Raw genomic sequence first — 23576 nt, 5'->3', positions numbered from 1 at the left:
GTCTTATACAATCTCCCCCTTACAGACATGCAGCTACATGTATAAGTGCCGAAAAACCGAGAAAAGCATCAGACATCCCTGCTCCATCACCAAGACTCTCGTGCAGTCTAAAAAAGTGGCTGGAGACTTGAGCGTCTGTGCTGGAAACAAGTGCAGGATTATCAGATTTAGTGGATTATCGGAGTCCAGATTAAAGGGATTGCTCAGTACTATCTGCCAGGAAGTGTTAATGAAAACGTAGATAATATATGAGGTTAGATATGCAGCGACCTGACCTGCCCCGTACCTTTATTCCCATGTCGGAACGCTCTCTCCTGGCTGCAAATACAGCATCTGTACTGCGCCACCGAGTACGTTAGCTCATTACCTGTAATCCCGGAAGGTATAAGCAGGATGCTCCTTTACACACATCATGGCTTCAGCTTTCAGGACGCAGTTGTCTGCATGTACGGGGTGGCTCAGATCCTTCCGGTCGTCTTGTTTTTCTAGAAATGTAACAGATATTGGTCTCCGCACATAGGACAAGACCTGGCACAAGAACACCGGTGCGAAGACACACAGATCTTTAAATAGTTGTGATATGTTTAAGGCTAACCTAATAAAGGAACACATTTAAAGGGATTGTCCATCGCTCCCACATTGAGAGGTGCTGCTGACGTGCCGCTGGTTGCAACTGACCAGGTCTGGCCAGCTGTTCTGCACATTTTAAGTAATAAGACAGGTACATGATATTTTTTGGGCCTGCCGATAGCTAGAAAGTGGTTGCTGACCCCACGTCATCTCCTGCCTTGGAATTTAGAGGTGAAGTACAATTAAATTCCAGTGTTTTAAGCCTAAATACATCATGGGTAGCTTTTGCCTTAGAGAGAGTTGTCCCACATGCAGTATTCGTTGGTCGCTTCATTCATGGGTCCAGTCCAACAACACCACCGCCATGGCCTACATCAACCACCAAGGAGGAACGCGCAGTCGTTAAGCAATGTCAGAGGTCTCTCAGATTCTAGACTGGGCGAAACAAAGATTTCCAGCAGTCCACATTCTGGGAGTGGACAACTGGGCTGCAGAATTCCTAAACCGCGAGGGGCTAACTGTGGTCCCTAAATCCGACAGTCTGAATAGATCTGTCTTCGATGCGGCATTGCAGACGTCAACCTACAATCACAAGGTGCGCTGGTGAGAGACCTCTGACATTGCTTGACGACTGCGAGTTCCTCCTTGGTGGTTGATGTAGGCCATGGTGGTAGCGTTGTTGGACTAGACCCATGGTCTCCTGTGTCCTCCAATTAAGATTTTACTGTAAATACAAATATCCTCTACTCCTGTCCTCAAAGATTTCCATTCACATTGCAAAAGTGATGGAATTATCACCTGTGCAATACTAAGGAAATCCTGAAAACATGACCTGTTGGTGGTCATGTTTTGAGGACAGGAGTTGAGAAGATGTTCACCAGTGGTTCTCACAGGAAGAGATGCACTGTAGGGATGTCTCCCCTTGATAGCAAAGGGCAAAGATGAACAGAGCTACAGCAAAAGTAAAGAGATGCTGCCAGCTCCGATCCATGGTCAGACCATGATAAAGGGAGGGCAAATTACTAGAATATTCTATCTCTTTCTGATCAGTTGGGTCCAAACTTCTGGGACCACCAGAGATCCTGAGAATAAAGGGGGAGCTTCAGCAGCTCTTTCGCTCCCTGCACTACTGTGCGGCTGGATCACCGCTATGCAAGGAAAAGAGTAAGGGGGGGTTCAGCGTGGATCGTTGGGTTCCCAGGGATCAGACCTTGATATATCTTATTGAGAAGCCCTCACTTTACAACATGAACCCCCGATAACGCAGCAGCACAATGTACAATGAAATCTCAATGTTTCGGCTGTTCTATCTGCACAGAACCAGTGGACCAGAACTGACCGGTGACCAGTGACCTCACCTTCGATGGCCGTACGGCAGACCAGGTGAGAATAAGAAAAGTAAAGCGGAGAATCCAGGCGGAAATAAGACTCCACCACGCGCCTGACCTTCTCCGTGACGTTGTAGTAGAGGTGAGCGCTCCTCAGAGGGACTTTTCCTTCTTGCCCCAGCTAAAAGCAATTCACAGATGTCACAGGTTAAACATTCAGAATAAAAAAAAAAAAAAAAAAAAAAAAGGAATCCTTCCTCCAGATTACTCCCTGTGGTCCCCAACAGGGGGCGTCCTCGTTGGAAATGCAGATTTACCTTCAGCGCCTTGTACACAGTCACCCCATGAAACTTCTCGTTCGGGGTATGAGGGGAGGTCGTGCCTCGATATCCATCACCGGCTGAGGCCGCAGCCTAAGACATAAGACAGACAAGGCGCGGGTGAGTTTTTTTCCCTTTTCTCCTTCACTCTGATCATTCCTGGTCATTTTCCATGCAGAAGGACACTTACATTAGTAAGTCGCAACAGTTCCCGACATTGGTCTTCAGAGATCACCCCGTCGGTCACTACTCTCTGGGATCCGTTCAGGGTCTTGGAGGTCATTACCACACTGACTTCATCAAATAAAACTGGACCACCTGCGGAACAAGACTCCGGATCATGAATGGGACCCAAATCTCATTCTCCAGATGAGCCCACCCCCAAAAGGAAAGAAATCTCTCACTACTTGGAGGTAGATAAATCTCCGACCCTTTAAATGGGTCATCCATTACATCAAAAAATGGGCCCAGAAAAACATTTGTCGCTCCCCACTTCCTCCACTTTCAACGGGATATGTCAGGTAACCTCTGCAGCCAATCAGTGGGCATTGATCGCCTGCAGTGGTTATGCGCTGTCTGAGCCGGAAGACACTGTTTGTTCTGGCACATCAGTGTCTACTGATTAGCTGCAGTGGTCAAATGGTCAAATGACATCCTCCATAAGAAGAGGAAGTGGGGATAAAGGGCAGTTTTGTGGAAAAATTAGGAGGATCCGGTAGCGGCGTATACATAATTTTTTTTTAAATATAAGACCATCATCTTCCAATTTAACAAATTTAAAACTATAGTGGACAACCCTTTAATGAGCCCAGAAACACACATAGGGACTTATCCAAGCCAGTCACCCTTTTAATACCGCAAGGCTCGTTAAAAGGTTTACCGCCAATAGGTCTTTCCTTTTGGGACAGAGGTCATCTACAATTTTTATTTCCATAAAGCATTGAACGGTCCCTTCCAAAACATTATTTTAGAGCCAAACGCTGCAGAGACCCATACAATGGATCTACGCACCCGGGCAAGATACCAGCTACCAACAACGCAACAATGCCCAGAACCTAACATAGGGGTCACATGGAGCCCCCTAATTACTTGTAAAACGTATGCAAGGCAAAATCTAGTTTTAGGTGCAGCTTTACTGTAAAAAATAAATAAAATGGAAATTTTACTGACATTCAAAGTATGGAAACTCTGGATTGTCTACCCGGATAAATCTGCACAATACAGTAAAAATCAATAGTCGAAATTGATTTGTGCTGCGGATTTTAAAGGGAATCCGTCAGTAGGTTTTTCTATGTAATCTGACAGCAGCATGATGTAGGGGCAGAGACCCTGATTCCAGCGATGTGTCACTTAGTTTACTGGGTGCAGCAGTTGTGATAGAATCACAGTTTTTCTGCTGCAGATCTAGCAGTTCTCTGACTGCTGAGCCCTGTATAATCCCGCCCACAACACTGATTGGCGGCTTTCTATGTACACTGTATATTGACAGAAAGCTGCTAATCAGTTGTGGGGGCGGGGTAATAGAACAGCAGGACAAGGTTGCATGAGACAACTATTCCTGATAATCTCCTGCTGATAAAAAACTGATTTTATTGAAACAGCTTCGTAAGTGACACATCACTGGAATCAGGGTCTCTTCCCTTACATCATGATGTTCTCGGATTACATAAATACCTGATGACAAATTCCCTTTATGTGTATCTGGGGTCGGGGTTTGACTAGGATGCACAAGGCCAGTTGTCCACCGATGATAATCTCCTGCTGATGAAACACTGATTGTATTGAAACAGCAAAAATAATGGCAGGTAAGTGACACATCGCTAGAATCATGGTTTCTGTCCAAACATCAAGCTGCTCTCAGATTACATAGCAAAAACCTGTTGACGGATTCCTTTTAAAGGAGTTTTCAGTATTTGGAAAACCCATTGCCCAGCTGTGCTTTACTTGCACTCCCCGAGCCCAGCGCTGAGTCTCCGCTGGTGTTGCTTTTAATGCCCATTTTCCACAGATCCAAAGCAGAAAATGTGGACATGTGAACCTATCCTAAACTATTTCCTATTTACTTGCTCCATTACTAACGCTGATTTGCGTTTCCAAACAGGGTCATAAGGAGTCTCATACCTTCTTTTACAGTTTTTGATAAATCAAAGGTCTCTTTGGTCTTTTCTTCCACCAGATTCTCAATCTCTTTCATCAAGTTACCGATCTCCTCCGAAATTCTGGCTGCAGTTTCTCGTTCCGCTCTGAAACATAGTAAAATGTCATGTTTGTATGTATATACATAGACATATACACAATGCTCAAAAAAATAAAGGGAACACTTAAACAACATACTATAACTCTGAAGTAAATCAAACTTCTGTGAAATCAAACTGTCCACTTAGGAAGGTACACTGATTGACAATCAATTTCACATGCTGTTCTGCAAATGGAATAGACAATAGATGGAAATTACTGGCAATTATCAAGACACACTCAATAAAGGAGTGGTTCTGCAGGTGGGGACCACAGACCACATCTCAGTACCAATGCTTTCTGTCTGATGTTTTACTCACTTCTGAATGTTGGTTGTGCTTTCACACTCGTGGTAGCATGAGACGGACACTCTACAACCCACAGAAGTTGCTCAGGTAGTGGAGCTCATCCAGGATGGCACATCAATGCGAGCTGTGGCAAAAATGTTTGCCGTGTCTGTCAGCGTAGTGTCCAGAGGCTGGAGGCGCTACCAGGAGACATGGAGGGGGCCGTAGGAGAGCAACAACCCAGCAGCAGGACCGCTTCCTCCGCTTTTGTGCAAGGAGGAACAGGAGGAGCACTGCTAGAGCCCTGCAAAATGACCTCCAGCAGGCCACAAATGTGCATGTGTCTGCACAAACGGTTAGAAACCGACTCCATGAGGGTGGTATTAGGGCCCGACGTCCACAGATGGGGGTTGTGCTCACAGACCAACACCGTGTAGGACGCTTGGCATTTGCCACCAAAGACCAGGATTGGCAAAGTCGCTACTGGCACCCTGTGCTCTTCACAGATGAAAGCAGGTTCACACTGAGCACATGTGACAGACATGACAGAGTCTGGAGACGCTGTGGATAGCGATCTGCTGCCTGCAACATCCTTCAGCATGACCGGTTTGGCAGTGGGTCAGTAATGGTGTGGGGTGGAATTTCTTTGTAGGGACGCACAGCCCTCCATGTGCTCGCCAGAGGTAGCCTGACTGCCATTAGGTACCGAGATGAGATCCTCAAACCCCTTGTAAGACGATATGCTGGTGCCGTTGGCCCTGGGTTCCTCCTAATGCAGGACAATGCCAGACCTCGTGTGGCTGGAGTGTGTCAGCAGTTCCTGCAAGATGAAGGCATTGAAGCTATGGACTGGCCCGCCAGTTCCCCAGACCTGAATCCGATTGAGCACATCTGGGACATCATGTCTCGCTCCATCCACCAACGTCACGTTGCACCACAGACTGTCCAGGAGTTGGCGGATGCTTTAGTCCATGTCTGGGAGGAGATCCACAGGAGACCATCCGCAACCTCATCAGGAGCATGCCCAGGCGTTGTAGGGAGGTCATACAGGCACGTGGAGGCCACACACAATACTGAGCCTCATTTTGACTTGTTTTAAGGACATTACATCAAAGTTGGATCAGCCTGTAGTGTGTTTTTCCACTTTAATTTTGGGGGTGACTCCAAATCCAGGCCTCCATTGGTTAATAAATTTGATTTCCATTGATGATTTTTGTGTCATTTTGTTGTCAGCACATTCAACTTTGTACAGAACAAAGTATTCAATGAGAATATTTCATTCATTCAGATCTAGGATGTGTTATTTGAGTGTTCCCTTTATTTTTTTGAGATATATATATATATATATATATATATATATATATATATATATATATATATATATATATATATATATATATATATATATATATATATATATATATATATATATATATATATATATATATATATATATATACACACACACATATACATACACACATACTATATATATGGGTGAAGTTGGGGAAAAAAAAAAAAACATAAACACCCCCCACCATTGTGAAGTAAAAATGACCTGTCTAAATAATTCTTGAGGTTAGTATGATCCTGGCGACACCAAACTTAAATAGTTTTATTTTGTATTTTAGAGGTTAAAGAAAAATTTAAACTTTGTTAAAAAAAGTAAAATAAAAATTTTCTTTTGGGGTTGCCGTTTTCTGAGATCCGTAACTTTTTCCCCCTGTCGGGGGGGGGGCTGTATGAGAGCTTGTTTTTTGCGCGTCGAGCTGCCATTTTTATTGGCATCAATTTGTGGTATATATGACGTTTTGAACACTTTTTATTGCATTTTTTAGGGGGCGGTGCGGTCACTGAAAAACAGCTATTTTGGCGAACTGATAATACTTACCGCATAAGTTAAAGATATTCATAGACCATTTCACATTTCTCTTCATTTCCTGATTTCGGAAATTGATACAGAGGTGGGTTGGGAGGGGGGGGGTGGTTCAAACTTTTTTTTTTTTAAACTTTTCAAAACATTTTTCTTATTAATTTTCACATCATTTTTTAGTCCGGAAGTAACGACTTTCTATGAAGCCCAGCCTGTGTTCCAGTACATAGGTACCTCCCTGTATGGCTCAGACTCCGCTCCGGAACCAGCTCCATACAGCCCCTGGGCCTATATGATGTACATTTAAAATTATAAAGTCGCGAATGGGTTAATAAATTTGAACAATTTCACTTTAAAATAAAGAAAAACTTCTTTGTTTAGGGTATACTTAATAAATATCCTGAGGGCGTGTATATATGTACCAGCTGCCATCCACATGCTGTCAGCTGTGACATGCATAAGGACCAAACTACCTCCCCCTCACATACACGCCCCCAGGAAAAAGAGTCAGCGAAACGCGCGTCAGGGTTCCTTGCCTATGCATCACAGCCTCACCCAGGTATCCTGCCTTTATTACTTATGTATTTTTCCACGGAGTTTTTCATACACGTGCATCTCTTAGGACTAGTAGCAACTTTGTCATATTGATCCATGTAAGAATTTTGTGGGTCAGGTCTCTACCTTTCCTTTCTGCAGTTGCACTTTATCTATAGTGTATATACCTCTGCTGCTTCCATCACCTACCTCATATGCCTTTCTTTGCACATATTTAATCTTGGAAGTACCCCTATGTATTCATTGGTCTTCTATAGGTATTGAGAATATAGAATTAGTCCATATTTATTAAATCTACCCTAAACAAAAAAAGTTTTTCTTTTTTTAGAATGAAATAGTTCAAATTTAACAACCCATTTGCGACACTATAATTTAAATGTGCATCATATATAGGCCCAGGGGGTGTATGGGGCCGGTTCCGGAGCCGAACCTGCGCCATACAGGGAGGCATCTTTGTACTGGAACACAGGCTGGCCTTCATAGAAAGTCGCTCCTTCCGCTATATACTGCGATATCACACTGTAGGACAAACGATCACAGGTTTAAAGTCCCCAATGGGAACTAAAAAATGATGTGAGAATTAATAAGAAAAAAGTAAAAAATAAATAAATAATAGTTTGAATCCCCCAACCCGTTTCTTTTTTCCAATTCCGAAATCAGGAAATGTGAAATAGTCTATGAAAATCTTTAATGCATACGGTAAATACTGAGAAAAAAATATCAACATGCCAGAATAGCAGTTTTTTCAGTCACCCAAAAAATGCAATAAAAAGTGATCAAAACGTCATATATACCCCAAATTGATGGCAATAAAAATAGCAGCTCAACGCGCAAAAAAATCAAGCTCTCATACAGCGCCCCTAACTGGGAAAAAAGTTACGGATCTCAGAAAATGGCAACACCAAAAGACATTTTTTTATTATTATATTATAAATTACTTTTTTTTTTATTATTATTATTTATTTTATTTTACAAAGTTTCCATTTTTCTTTAATCCCTAAAATATAAATAAAACTATACGAGTTGAGTTTGGTGTTGCCAGAATCGTACTAACTTCAAGAAGTCAACACAAAAAAGGGGTGCTCCAACTCCAGGGGTCCCATAGTGGTCTCTTTATTACTGTAGAGGAGTTAACATTCTGTATAGAAATGTATACGAGGCCTGAGATCTTACTTTTGTTTTTCTTTCAGTCTTTTAGGGATGACACTTTCAGGCGTCCATGTATCCTGGGAGAACACATTATATGAGTATTGTCAGTGATCACGATGGGTTATATGGGGACGTAATCGTACACCATGATCGTCAATCTTTCAGATAATAAAAGAATGAGTAAAACAACTTACAGGGTCCACAAAGGGAATTCCAAAGACGTCGTAGGAAAAGTAGAGCAATTCCTTCTCCAGCAGACTCCTCGTAATGTAAGACTGGACATCCTGCAAGAGAAAGAGTGTGAACGTGCACTGCACTGTATATAGAGGGCAGCAATCCATAGCATCAACGGCAGAGCTATACTTGGCAATTGAAAGGGACATGTTTACAGGAGAAAGGTCCCTACAGAACAGCTCATCCTGGTTCCCTCACTTGGTAACCACAAGAGGAATGAGGCTTAAAGCGCACCTGTCAGCAGTGTGCTCAATAAACTACATACACTGTCAGGTGGGCGACATTACACTGATTAAAATGATACCTTGGTTGATGAAATCCGTCCTGTGGTTCTTGTGTAATCTTTACTTTCTGTTTAGAGATAATGATATGTTTGTGCTCCGGGGCAGCCTGTGGGGGGCGCTCTATCTGGTGCTCTGCTTACTTATTCATCTGTATGCACTTATGACAGCTCACTGATCGTTCACTGACCTGCCTCCTATTTTACATAATGCATCTAGTAGTGCGGGTCTAGGTAAAATAGGAGGCAGGTCAGTGAAGGCACAGTGAGCTGTCATAAGAGCATAAGGCGGATGGGCCAGGTCCTGCAAATCAACTGGCACGAACTCTAGATATCAGGTCTTTCTGATGGAGAGATGCTCTTTGTAACAGCTCTCCATTCTGTCAATACATGAGGATTCTAACAAAGGACCCCCTTAAGGTATATGGGAGTAGATTTTGTAAACTGGAGGACCCCTTTAATGGTTTAACCCCTTCACCCCCCAGGGTGGTTTGCACGTTAATGACCAGGCCAATTATTACAATTCTGACCACTGTCACTTTATGAGGTAATAACTCAAATACTTCAACGGATCCCCCTGATTCTGAGATTATTTTTTCGTGACATATTGTACTTCATGATTGTGGTAAAATTTCTTCGATATCATTTGCGTTTATTTGTGAAAAAATTGGAAATTTCAGTTTTCAAAATTTTAATTTTGATTCCGTTAAATCAGAGCGATGTCACACAAAATAGTTAATAAATAACATTTCCCACATGTCTACTTTACATCAGCACAATTTTGGAACCCAATTTTTTTTTTATTAGGAACCTATAAGGGTTAAAAGTAGATCAACGAGTTCTCATTTTTCCAACAAAATTTACAAAACCATTTTTCAAGGGACCACATCACATTTGAAGTCACTTTGAGGGGCCTTTATGGCAGAAAATACCCAAAAGTGACACCATTTTAAAAACTGCACCCCTCAAGGTGCTCAAAACCACATTCAAGAAGTTTATTAACCCTTCAGCTGCTTCACAGGAATTTTCGAAATGGGGAAGAAAAAAAAAATGAACATTTAACTTTTTTCACAAAAATGTTACTTTAGACCCCAATTTTTTTTTATTTTTGCAGGGGTAACAGAAAAAAAATGGACCCCAAAATTTGTTGTGCACACAGATAACCCATATGTGGGGGAAAACCACTGTTTGGGCGCACAGCAGGGCTCAGAAGGGAAGGAGCGCCATTTGACTTTTTGAATGTAAAATTTGCTTGAATAATTAGCAGACGCCATGTTGCGTTTGGAGAGCCCCTGATGTGCCTAAACAGTGGAAACCCCCACAAGTGACACCATTTTGGAAACTAGACCCCTCAGGGAACTTATCTAGATGTGTGGTGAGCACCCTTAACCCACAGGTGCTTCACAGAAGTTTAGAACATGAAGCCGTAAAAAAAAAATCTAACTTTTTCCACAAAAATGATCTTTTAGCCCCAATTTTTTTATTTTCACAAGGGTAAGAGGAGAAAATGGAACCTAAAAACTGTTGTGCAATTTCTCCTGAGTACGCCAATACCCCATATGTGAGGAAAATACAGTGTTTGGGCGCACGGCAGAGTTCAGAAGGGAAGGAGCACTGTGTGATTTTTTGAAAGCAAAATTGGCTGGAATCAAGAGCGGATGCCATGTCGTGTTTAGAGAGCCCCTGATGTGTCTAAATAGTGGAAACCCCCCACAAGTGACTCCATTTTGGAAACTATACCCCTCATGGATTTTATCAAGGGGTATAGTGTACATTTTGAACCCAGAGGTACAACAGAATTTGATAACATTAGGTCATCATATTGAATAAGTTGTCATTAGTCTTGAGCGCAAGTGCTCGCTATTTGAGTTTGCATTGGGTGCTCGGGTATGTACCAAGTATCGAGGGTGCTTAAGTGACATGCTCGAGTCCCCGCCTGCATGTTTCATGGTTGTTAGACACCCAAAAAAAAACATGCGGGGGATCGCTCGTGCATGGCAGGCTATGCCAGCAACGTTTTTTTTTTGGCCGCGAAGCATATGGGGCAGAGACTCAAGCATGTCACTCGAGCACCCGCGATACTCAGTGCATACCCGAGTACCCGATGCAAACTCAAGTAGCGAGCACTTGCGCTCAACACTGGCCGCCATATTGTCATCATTTTTTTTTTTCATTTTGAAAAAATCCCAACCCTAACCCTAGCGTTCCTCATGTGGTATAAGTGATTAGACTACTTCATTCTTCGGGTCGGTGCGATTACAGAGATACCAGATTTATATCAGGTTTTTATGACTGACAGCCGTCACACACTAAAAGACGCTTTTTTTTGCAAAGACTAGTGTTTGCATCACCATATTTTGAGAGCTATAATTTTTCCATATTTTGGCCGACAGAGTCATGTGATGGCTTGTTTTTTGCGGGACAAGTTGACGTTTTTTATTGGTACCATTTTCGGGCACGTGACATTTTTTGATCGCTTTCTATTCCGATTTTTGGGAGGCAGAATAAACAAAAACCAACAATACAGGAATTGTTTTTTTATGCCGTTCTGCGTGTGGTAAAATTGATAAGGCATCTTTATTCTTCGGGTCAGTACATTTAGAGCGGTACCATATTTATATTTTTTTTATGTTTTGGCGCTTTTACACAAAAAATATTTTCTAGAAAAAAATTTTTGTATCGCTTTATTCTGAGAGCTATAACTTTTATTTTTCAGCTGATGGAGCTGTATGGTGGCTTGTTTTTTGCGGGACAAGATGACGTTTTCAGCGGTACCATTTTTATTTACATTCGTCTTTTTGATCGCATGTTATTCCATTTTTTGTTTGGCGGTATGATGATAAAGAATTTTTTTTTTCTTCGTTTTTTATTTTTTTACCGTTTTCATTAAAGGGGTTAACTAGTGGGACAGTTTTATAGGTCAGGTTGTTCCGATACCAAATATGGGTACTTTTATTGTTTTTTTTTCATAATAAATAAATATTATGGGTTCAATATATTTTTATTTTTTGGGGATTATTTTTTTCATTATTTTTTTATATTTTTATTTTTTTTCCCACTTTTCTACATTTTTTTTTTACTTTTACACACTGTCCCACTATGGGACTTTCACTTTTTGCAGCCTGATCGGCTGCATGGCATAAAGAGCAGCAGCTCCCTATGCTATGCAGCCTGTCAGCGCTGCACACAGGGAAGACATTACTTTGGTCATGCACTGCTCATGACCAAAGTAACGTCCTGCCTCCTGGTGACCCGGATGTTGTCATAACGACATCGGGTCGTCATGACAACATCCGGAAGCAGCCGCAGACATCGCTGGATGCCGGCAGGAGAGATGAGTATAGCGATCACCTCCCCCCTTGCCACCACAATGCTGCGATCGACTTCGATCGCAGCACTGCGGGGGTTAATGTGCAGGGAGCGATGCAGGACCGCTCCCTGCACAAAGCACTGGGTGTCAGCTGTGACAATCAGCTGACACCCGGCGGCGATCGCCCTGCACCACTTGTGTGCGGGCGCGATCACAGCGCGTGTAATAGTACGTAGCTGGCCCTATACCCCTATAGGTCGGAAAGGGGTTAAAGCCCATAAAACCTAATTACTATTTTTTATACACTCACCTCTCTGGGCTGAATCAGAGCGGCATCCTGCTCCCCCAGGACAGCGGAATAATAGGCTAAGTTCTGGTTCATGACTTCATCATTAGGGTGGAACAATAGGTAGGTTTTGGCACACTGAATCGCTTTTGTATAGTTCTCAGCTGGAAAATAGAGGTCACAGTAAAGGGTTAACAATTCGCTATAGGTAGTAAAAATGGCGCAATGCTAGGACGGAGGCAGCTGAAGGTTAAAGACTTTTTTTTGAACAGTCACTAACTTTAATGTGAATCTGTCAGCAGGTTTTGGCTATGTAACCTGAGAACAGCATAATGTAGTGGCTGAGACCCTGATTCCAGCGATGTATCACTTATTGGGCTGCATGCTGTCATTTTGATACAATCACAGTTTTCTCTGCTGCAGATACAGAAGAGCTCTGAATGCTGAGCTCTGTATAACCCCGCCCACACCACTGATTGGCTGCTTTCTGTGTACACTGTATGTTGACAGCCAATCAGTGGTGTGGGCGGGGTTACACAGAACAGCAGGACAAGGTGATAGTCCTGTAGTGATAATCTCCTGCGGATAAAGCAATGATTTTATTGAAACAGCCTAGTAAGTGACACATCCCTGGAATCAGGGTCCCTTTCCTTACATCATGCTGATCTCGGATTACATAGCAAAAGCCTGATGACAGATTACCTTTGGGAATCTGTCACCAGATTTTCCAGCATAAACAGAATACAATAATCTGATGAGGCTGGTGTACTTATTTTGATACAAGAACAGCTATACAATCCTGATATTAAAACAAGCATTTTGGAAGTACAACTAGAGCGTATTTCACTATCAGATAAGGAAAGGATTATACAGTCAGTCATTCTGACACAGTTTTATAAAGCAAGTACACCAGCATCATCAGGTCTAAGTTTGCACAGTCAAATCTAGCGCTTTAAATATGGGAACGATAAGACTTGTATTGTGACTTACTGTTGTAATAGGCAAACTGGAGGTAATTGAAGTGAGAAGCGAGGAAGTCTTCGATGGGCTTGTCTTTGCCCGGTTGTGTGGCCAGATCGGAGACACATCCCTGCCGGCAGCTCATCACCTGCACGTAATGGTCTGGGGAAGCACAAGGTATTAGGGGTAAGTGCCGTCATTATTACATTTTGCTTTATTCTAGCAGTACAGCAAACTGATAGAGAATAGCGGCAGAAACCTGCACCGCCAACGCAACTGGGCAATGCCACCACCATAAGGAGTGGGCATGACCATGTATTGGGCAGCACTTTGCACTTTTTCCACACCGCTCACCTGTAATACTTTGGAATAAGTCGGCGCTGTAATCTAGAAAGTTGTAGCCGTCGTAATCGTACGGCCCGTCACAAAGGCTGCGGCATTCGAGATCTGCGACAAAATATTCCTCCAAGGCTTTTTCAAAATAAGTAATGGCCGTTCCAGACTCCTCATCCGTGTAATATCGCACCCCCAGGCGAAACTCTTGCTGCAAAAAAAGCAGAAAATTACATATTATTATTTTGCTGTTTGTTTTTAAAGAGGTTGGACAGGTGATGAAAAACATGGCTGCTTACTTGTGGCAACAGCGCCACAGCTGTCCACAGGTTGGTTTTGGTACTTCGCTCAGACCATGGAATAAATGCAGATCCCACATTAATATCTAGAATGCGACTCTGTATCATAAACCAAGGAAAGTAGTAGTGGCTGTGCATGACCGGCTCTCGTACTTCACTTCTATAGGAGTTCCAAAAATATCAGAAAAACGACTTTGGCTACTATGGGAACTCCTATAGAACTTTATGAGCACCAACTGTTATCGCTTATATTCATAATTAGAAAGTCTAGATTTACTGAGGACACAGTATCGTAAACCAGCGAATTGAGCAGATTTCTCTGATAAGATACATTACGAAGTTTATTATTTTCACTTATGCTAATGATTTATATTAACAATTTAAAACAAATAGTTACTCTTTAAGACCACCAAGTCCATTCATATTCAAACCCAACATGAGCTGCCAATTCTGAAAAAGTAAAAAAAAAAAAAAAAAAAAATGCATAATGTACAAAATTATATTATATATTCATATGACACCCCTTCATTTTTGTACAATATCTTCAGAAATAAATATAAATGTTCCAAAGTTATATCCTCAGGATTTTTAAATTAGTGGTCCAAAGTACCGTATTTTTCGGACTATAAAACGCACCTAGGTTTTAGAGGAGGAAAACAGAAAAAAAATTTAAGCAAAAAATGTGGTCACGACGCACTGTTAATGGGGAGGGGGTCTGCTGCTGACACTGGTATAGGGGTAATGTCCCCCAATTCTGATAATATCCCCCATCCTGGTAGATATGCCCCCCCTTCCTATTACACATTACCCCCATCCCTATCCCAGTATGCATGGCACCCCTCATCCTTATCCCGGTATGCATGGCACCCCTCATCCTTATCCCGTTATTCATGGCCCCCTCATCCTTATCCTGGCATGTCTGCCCCCCCCATCCCCATCCTGGTATGCATGGCACCCCTCCATTCTGATAAGCATGGCACCCCTCATCCTTATCCTGGTATGCATAGCACTCCTCATCCTTACCCTGGTATGTCTGGCCCCCTCATCCTTACCCTGGTATGTCTGGCCCCCCTAATCCCCATCACGCTGCACATAAAAAAATAAACACTCCTCACTTCTCTTCTTTCTCCTCCAGCACTGCGTCCTGTCTGCCCGCACTGATCTCTCCATATGAGCCATGCATGACGTCAATGCCATGCGCGGCTCACAAGGAGAGAGATCAGCTGCCAGAAGTCACTGCTCCTCAAGCCGGGACTGTGTGCACGGGGAGCAGTGACTTCATGCTCCTTAATAGCCGGCACACAGCGTAGCCACAGCGAGGCTCCTGCCGGGCGATTGCGTGTGCCCGCTATTAAAGGGCATGAATATTCACCCCCTCTCCACGCCCGGCAGCAGCAGGAGCCGCGCATGAGGAGCATGAATATTCAGTGCTCCCCACGCCTATGGACGTGAGGAGCAGTGAATATTAATTTTCTTTAGCAGCGGGGACAGTGTAGGCTGCAGCAGGCTCCTCCGCCGCAACCGCTCCCCCAGCACAGTATGTATGTGTGCTTTGGGTCATTGTCTTGCTGGAGGAACCATGATCTTTGACTCAAACCAAGTTTTCTTACACTGGGTAGGACATTTCACTATAAAATCTTTTGATAATTCTCTGATTTCATGATTCCTGTGATACGGTCAAGGCCTCCAGTACCAGACGCAGCAAAGCAACCCCACAGCATTATAAATCCTCCACCATGCTTAACTGTTGGTAAGGTGGTCTTTTCCTTATAAGCTTCATTGCGACGTCTGTTTATAAACTATTGCTCTGCATGGTGAAAAAGCTCTATTTTTGTTTTCTCTGTACACAGAACATTTTCCCAGAAGGATTGTGGTTTGTCAAGGTACTCTTTGGCAAAGATCAGTCGTTCCTTTTAATAATGCCTTTTCTTCAGCAATGGTTTCTTCCAGGCCTTTGCCCAAATAGCCCGGCTTGGTTTAGTGTGTGGCGTTTGGTACTTGTTGAAACCACAACCCCAGACTGTTCCAGGTTGGCCTTCAGGTCTTTGGATGCTGGACGTGGTGTTTTTTCCACCATTCACACCAACCTTCGAAGACATCTCTTGTGAATTTTCCTCTTTCCCCCACGTCCAGGGAGGTTCTTGATGGTTCCATGCTTGGCCAACGTCTTAACAACATTGCGCACTGTTGAAACTGGGATATCAAGGTCTTTGGAGATGGCCTTATACCCTTTGGAAGTGTCTTGTGTTTGCAAATAATAGCAGTTCTAATGTCCTCAGACAGCCCCTTTGTCTTCACCATTGTGACAAAGGACCAGGGCCTACCATGTGGCTTTTTAAAACACTGAAGTCATCATTCATTGGCTAATTCAAGTCACATGGGCACCGACAATTAATCAATGTTTCCATACTAAATTAATGAAAAGGGTGACAATACCAGTGACACAGCAAGCTTTAGGTTTTTCTATTTTCCCTCCCATTGTTTTTTGCTTTAAATTATTGTTTATCATTTGCTCTTTTGTATTTAACACGAGTCTCTATCCAAAAAACTGTTTCGCTTGATTAATTTTTTTTTCAGGAGATATTCCATAATATATATATATATATATTTTTTTTTTATTACCTTTTATATGTATTCTTTAGGGAATGCAACCAAGCATTTTGTCCGGCCTAGCAGATCTCTGTTTTCAATCAATCCAGCATTGTGGTGGAGAAAAAAAAAAAAAAATTGGTTCAAAGGGACGCGTTTCGAGGTCGGCTCTTAAACTTGCTTTTTTTGGCGGTTCACACCTCGGCAGCAGATCCTGTTTTTGTCGTTTTTTTATGCGCAGGACCGGTCCTCACTGTTGACGGCGTCGTGCTCAGGTTGGTTCCCTCCATACATTGCGGGTTCTGTATCTTCTATAGTTGGGACATACAACCTTTATTGATCTGAAGGCCACACATTGTCAGACTGAACCAAACCTATGGGCCGCAGTAATACTTAAAGGGGTATTATCACATGGAGACATTTATGGCACAAGAAAAGCATATGTTGGGAGTCCTGAAAGTGGACCCAGACCTTTTGGGAAAATGAAGGTCCCTTTTTTTCTACCATGGCCCTCCAGAAAGGATGAGACTCTGCCAATATATAAGGCGTTCCCAAAGTTGGCCAAAATATGCCCCATTATTATCTGCCTGTCTCTGTACCACAGAGGTCATCCGGGGTCCACATATAATGGCATCACGGTCCGCATGTGGCCCCGGGGCTGAACTCCTGTTCTACAACATTTACACACAATTAAACAACAGCAGTATATTACAAATCAGGGGGTCTTATGATGAAGGGGGGGGGGGGGGGGGGTGGTCGATTTCCCCTCTTTTACAACCCCTGGCAAAAATTATGGAATCACCGGGCTCAGAGAATGTTCATTCAGTTGTTTAATGTTGTTGAAAAAAAGCAGATCACAGACATGGCACAAAACTAAAGTCATTTCAAATGGCAACTTTAGGGCTTTAAGAAACACTAAAAGAAATCAAGATAAAAAATGTGGTACTCAGTAAGGGTAATTTTTTTCAGACGAAGCAGAGGGAAAAAAAATATGGAATCACTCAATTCTGAGGAAAAAAATATGGAATCACCCTGTAAATTTTCATTTCCAAAACTAACACCTGCATCAAATTAGATCTGCTCATTAGTCTGCATCTAAAAAGGATTGATCACACCTTGGAGAGCTGTTGCACCAAGTAGACAGACATGAATCATGGCTCCAACACGAGAGATGTCAACTGAAACAAGGGAGAGGATTATCAAACTTTTAAAAGAAGGTAAATCATCACGCAATGTTGCAAAAGATGTTGGATGTTCACAGTCAGCCGTGTCTAAAATCTGGACCAAATACAAACAACATGGGAAGGTTGTTAAAGGCAAACATACTGGTAAACCAAGGAAGACATCAAAGTGTCAAGACCGGAAACTTAAAGCAATATGTCTCCAAAACAGGAAATGCACAACAAAACAAATGAGGAACAAATGGGAGGAAACTGGAGTCAATGTCTGTGACCGAACTGTAAGAAACCGCCTAAAGGAAATGGTATTTACATACAGAAAAGCTAAACATAAGCCATCATTAACACCTAAACAGAAAAAAACAAGGTTACAATGAGCTAAAGAAAAGCAATCGTGGACTGTGGATGACTGGATGAAAGTCGTATTCAGTGATGAATCGCGAATCTGCATTGGGCAAGGTGATGATGCTGGAACTTTTTGTTTGGTGCCGTTCCAATGAGATTTATAAAGATGACTGCATGAAAAGAACATGTAAATTTCCACAGTCATTGATGATATGGGGCTGCATGTCAGGTAAAGGCACTGGGGAGATGGCTGTCATTACATCTTCAATAAATGCCCAAGTTTACATTGATATTTTGGACAGTTTTCTTATCCCATCAATTGAAAGGATGTTTGGGGATGATGACATCATTTTTCAAGATGATAATGCATCCTGCCATGGGGCAAAAACCGTGAAAACATTCCTTGAAAGAAGACACATAAGGTCAATGTCATGGCCTGCAAATAGTCCAGATCTCAATCCAATTGAAAATCTTTGGTGGAAGTTGAAGAAAATGGTCCATGACAAGGCTCCAACCTGCAAAGCTGATCTGGCAACCGCAATCAGAGAAAGTTGGAGCCAGATTGATGAAGAGTACTGTTTGTCACTCATTAAGTCCATGCCTCAGAGACTGCAAGCTGTTATTAAAGCCAGAGGTGGTGCAACAAATTACTAGTGATGTACTGGAGTGTTCTTTTGTGTGTTTGTTTTTCATGATTCCATATTTTTTTCCTCAGAATTGAGTGATTCCATAATTTTTCCCCTCTGCTTGGTCTGAAAAAAAGTACCCTTACTGAGTACCACATTTTTTATCTCGATTTCTTTTAGTGTTTCTTAAAGCCCTAAAGTTGCCATTTGAAATGACTTTAGTTTTGTGCCAAGTCTGTGATTTGCTTTTTTTCAACAACATTAAACAACTGAATAAACATCCTCCGAGCCCGGTGATTGCATAATTTTTGCCAGGGGTTGTATATACAAGTCACTAAGGAAACCATTTGCCTCTCACTATATGGCAATGCTCAAAAAGGCCCCATACAGAACTGAGCGGACGGGCGATCAAACCTTCAAAGTGGTGGCAGGAAAGAATACGCACAGGAGGGCAGAGACCTGCAGAGAAGAAGCCTCAGGGAACACCATGGGGACAGTCTGAAGATTTGGATGTGGATTCTGCTCCAAAATCCCCATGAAAAAATGCTTCATATTTAATGAAAAATCATGTGTGTAGCGCACATAGTGCTGTCCTTATTTCATGTGGGAAAGAGCAACTTGTCAATTTTTGGAACGTTTCTGTTTGAAAGAACATAAAAAAGAGTATTACAGTAAAAAAAAAAATATATAATACAAAAAACGCCAAAGAAACCACATTAAAAAAAATATAGGTCCACTCCTTAGGGATTTTTTTTTTTACATTTAAAGTTGCTGATAAAAGGAATGTCTCTGCACAAACAAGAACACACACATATACAGTACAGACCAAAAGTTTGGACACACCTTCTCATTTAAAGATTTTTCTGTATTTTCATGACTATGAAAATTGCACATTCAGGCTGTGTGCCCACGTAGCGTTTTTCAAGCGTATATGCTGCGGAATTTCCGCAGCGTAAACGCTTGAAAAACGCATGTAGATCCGCACCCCATGGTCCCCAATGGCATTCCGCAATGTCAATGCCCATGCTGCGGATTTTTCCGCAGCGTATATGCTGCAGTCAAAAATCCGCAGCATGTTCATTAATTTTGCGGAAGCGCTGCGGAATCAATGTGCGGATGGTACCCAAGTCTGGAGGAGAGGAGACTCTCATCCAGACCTGGGTACCAAAGAACCTGTAAAAAAAAGAATAAAATAAAGTTTATACTTATCTTCTGATGTTTTCCCTCCGTCGCGCTGTTGTCTGAAGGACCTGCCACGTCATTGAGTCATGTGACCCACCACATGACTCAATGACGTCACCGCAGGTCCTGCACACAACAGCGTGAGCCGCTCAAGACTCCGGATGGGGCAGAGAATGCATCAGAAGGTGAGTATAAAGTTTATTTTTTTATTTTTTACCATTCTGAACAAGTTGTCAAGCACTTTTCCAAGTGATGCTTGGAGAAGTGCTTGATAACCCGCATGCGGAAATGCATGCAAAGACGCCTCACAAACGCTTCTACCTGGCGGGAAAACCGCATGTAATATCCGCATGCGATTTTCCCGCCAGGGAGAAGCGTAAAAAATATGCTTCAGGTCCGCAACGTGGGCACATAGCCTCACACTGAAGGCATCAAAACTATGAATTAATACATGTGGAATTATATACTTAACAAAAAAGTGTGAAACAACTGAAAATATGTCTTATATTCTAGGTTCTTCAAAGTAGCCACCTTTTGCTTTGATGACTGCTTTGCACACTCTTGGCATTCTCTTGATGATCTTCAAGAGGTAGTCACCGGAAACGGTTTTCACTTCACAGGTGTGCCCTGTCCGGTATAATAAGTAGGATTTCTTGCCTTATAAATGAGGTTGGGACCATCAGTTGTGTTGTGCTGAAGTCTGGTGGATACACAGCTGATAGTCCTACTGAATAGACTGTTAGAATTTGTATTATGGCAAGAAAAAAAGCAGCTAAGTAAAGAAAAACGAGTGGCCATCATTACTTTAAGAAATGAAGGTCAGTCAGTCCGAAAAATTGGGCAAACTTTGAAAGTGTCCCCAAGTGCAGTTGCAAAAACCATCAAGTGCTACAAAGAAACTGTCTCACATGAGGACCGCCCCAGGAAAGGAAGACCAAGAGTCACCTCTGCTTCTGAGGATAAGTTTATCCGAGTCACCAGTCTCAGAAATCGTAGGTTAACAGCAGCTCAGATTAGAGACCAGGTCAATGTCACACAGAGTTCTAGCAGCAGACACATCTCTTCAACAACTGTTAAGAGGAGACTTTGTGCAGCAGGCCTTCATGGTAAAATAGCTGCTAGGAAACCACTGCTAAGGACAGGCAACAAGCAGAAGGGACTTGTTTTGGCTAAAGAACACAAGGAATGGACATTAAACCAGTGGAAATCTGTGCTTTGTTCTGATGAGTCCAAATTTGAGATCTTTGGTTCCAACCACCGTGTCTTTGTGCGATGCAGAAAAGGTGAACGGATGGACTCTACATGCCTGGTTCCCACCGTGAAGCATGGAGGAGGAGGTGTGATGGTGTGGGGGGCTTTGCTGGTGACACTGTTGGGGATTTATTCAAAATTGAAGGCATACTGAACCAGCATGGCTACCACAGCATCTTGCAGCGGCATGCTATTCCATCCGGTTTGCGTTTAGTTGGACCATCATTTATTTTTCAACAGGACAATGACCCCAAACACACCTCCAGGCTGTGTAAGGGCTATTTGACCAAGGAGAGTGATGGGGTGCTACGCCAGATGACCTGGCCTCCACAGTCACCAGACCTGAACCCAATCGAGATGGTTTGGGGTGAGCTGGACCGCAGAGTGAAGGCAAAAGGGCCAACAAGTGCTAAGCATCTTTGGGAACTCCTTCAAGATTGTTGGAAGACCATTTCCGGTGACTACCTCTTGAAGCTCATCAAGAGAATGCCAAGAGTGTGCAAAGCAGTCATCAAAGCAAAAGGTGGCTACTTTGAAGAACCTAGAATATAAGACATATTTTCAGTTGTTTCACACTTTTTTGTTAAGTATATAATTCCACATGTATTAATTCATAGTTTTGATGCCTTCAGTGTGAATGTGCAATTTTCATAGTCATGAAAATGCAGAAAAATCTTTAAATGAGAAGGTGTGTCCAAACTTTTGGTCTGTACCGCATATATATATATAAAATCTCGCACCGTGCGTTAGTCTCTTCCCGTTGTCAGATGAAACTTGCCTATTAAATAAAAACAAAGTACAAAATTGTATCCTATACAGGTCATCTGTACAGCATCTGATTTTTGCGGGTACATTGTAATTATTAACATAGGAAGCCGTATTCGTTCTTGTAAATTGTATTAACTGCTGATGTATAAAAATGGACATCAAATAAGTCACATGGATGACAATATGGATGAAAAATCCTCCTTATTTTTATGGATGACATCTGGAAGATTTTTCATATATTCATCTGAACCCGGCCTAGATCTTTTATCACTCTCCCCTAAGTTTTCTATTATATTGTCATAGGTCACACTAATATATGAATACACTTGTACTGTGCGAGATCGAGCACGTCTAGTCGGCTTGTGATCACATATATGCAAATCATATAATTGCTGTCATGTGACCGCACAGTCTCACCGCAGAATCCTGCCAGCGTGCGCTGTGAGGATTCAGAAGTCTGCAGTCACATAGAATAACTGCAGACTTTTAGCAAAACACCAGACACCCCTTTAATACCAAATTTAAGGGCCACTTATACCCATATATACATTCTGGTGTCGATGGCTTGTCTGTAGAATGAGTCCTCCGAGATCAGACATAAAGCAGTAAGACACAGAAAACCAAACTGTTTTTATGTTCTAGGCGGCAGGGGTGCAATGCGACCGAGCAAACAGTGGACTGAGGGTGGTCCGAACATTAGTAATCCCACCTCCCTCGCCCCCCACTCCGGACGTGCGCCCCCCTGCACTCACCATGTGGGGCTTGGCTTCCAGATCCCTGAAGTCAGAATCGGACACCCCAGCCATCATCTTGTAATACTCCAAATTCTGCCGCATCTCCATGTGGTCGGGGTTACCCACAAAAAAGGTGTGTGCAGCGGCTACGGCTTTATCCAATTTGTGGATCTGAAAAAGCAAAAACATTATAAATAACTGTGCTCCAAATGGGCAGCAGTGTATCGGGGGAGACGGACCGGGGGAGACGGACCGGGGGAGACGGACCGGGGGAGACGGAAAATGCAACACCTAGAAGAAAAAGTTGTGGAATTATGGAGATCACAGGATGGATAGAAATGTTACTGATCTGCAAATGTTGAAAAATTGGAAACAAAATTCTCAAAATCACCTTGATTTATTCAGTATCAAGCATGAGTGCCACATGCAGAAATCCTGGCACTTACAGCCTCGGCTGCCATCAATGAGGTTATTTACGGTCGTCTGAGGAATAAACTTCCACACCATGTTCTAGGACAAATCATCAAGATCCGTTGCTGGCAGCTCCTGTGTATAAATGTGCTCCCATGGCTGCAGCGTCTCCAGACTTGTCTCCCATCGAGCACATCTGGGACGTCATTGGTCGGTGATTGCACAGGAGCTGCCAGGAGAGGATCTTGATGATTTATGAGCCAGAATTTTAGCACCTCGGCATCTGTTGGGATTAGTTACATTGCACTGTACAGTATAATAGGGGAACGTCATTTTTTTTAGTTTGAAACAAAGAAATCATTTTTCAAACAAACTAAAGTAAGAGAGGCTATATGAAAACGATAGGAGTTGTAGTTTGGTATTCCCTGGAGAGCAGCAGGTTGCAGAGCATTGAATGCCACAGACCAGTGCCA

At 42.6% G+C, this 23576-nt stretch overlaps 1 protein-coding gene across 1 annotated transcript in view; it reads right to left on the bottom strand.

Moving 5' to 3' along the window:
• Positions 1-23576, bottom strand: part of P3H1 (prolyl 3-hydroxylase 1) — a 30835-nt gene that overhangs the window by 4373 nt on the left and 2886 nt on the right. The window contains exons 2-12 of the mRNA XM_073656814.1: positions 22711-22863; positions 13742-13931; positions 13418-13549; positions 12452-12591; positions 8512-8601; positions 8342-8394; positions 4340-4461; positions 2409-2536; positions 2216-2311; positions 1929-2079; positions 368-485 (exon numbers count right to left, since the gene is read on the bottom strand). Coding sequence (XP_073512915.1) covers positions 368-485; positions 1929-2079; positions 2216-2311; positions 2409-2536; positions 4340-4461; positions 8342-8394; positions 8512-8601; positions 12452-12591; positions 13418-13549; positions 13742-13931; positions 22711-22863 — 1373 coding nt within the window. The remainder of the gene's footprint in view (positions 1-367; positions 486-1928; positions 2080-2215; positions 2312-2408; positions 2537-4339; positions 4462-8341; positions 8395-8511; positions 8602-12451; positions 12592-13417; positions 13550-13741; positions 13932-22710; positions 22864-23576) is intronic.

The sequence above is a fragment of the Phyllobates terribilis genome, unplaced genomic scaffold (assembly GCF_046119375.1).
Source record: "Phyllobates terribilis strain yellow unplaced genomic scaffold, ASM4611937v1 Scaffold_12__6_contigs__length_324123572, whole genome shotgun sequence".
Taxonomy (NCBI): Eukaryota; Metazoa; Chordata; class Amphibia; order Anura; family Dendrobatidae; genus Phyllobates; species Phyllobates terribilis.
This window is presented reverse-complemented; position numbering and strand designations above follow the sequence as displayed.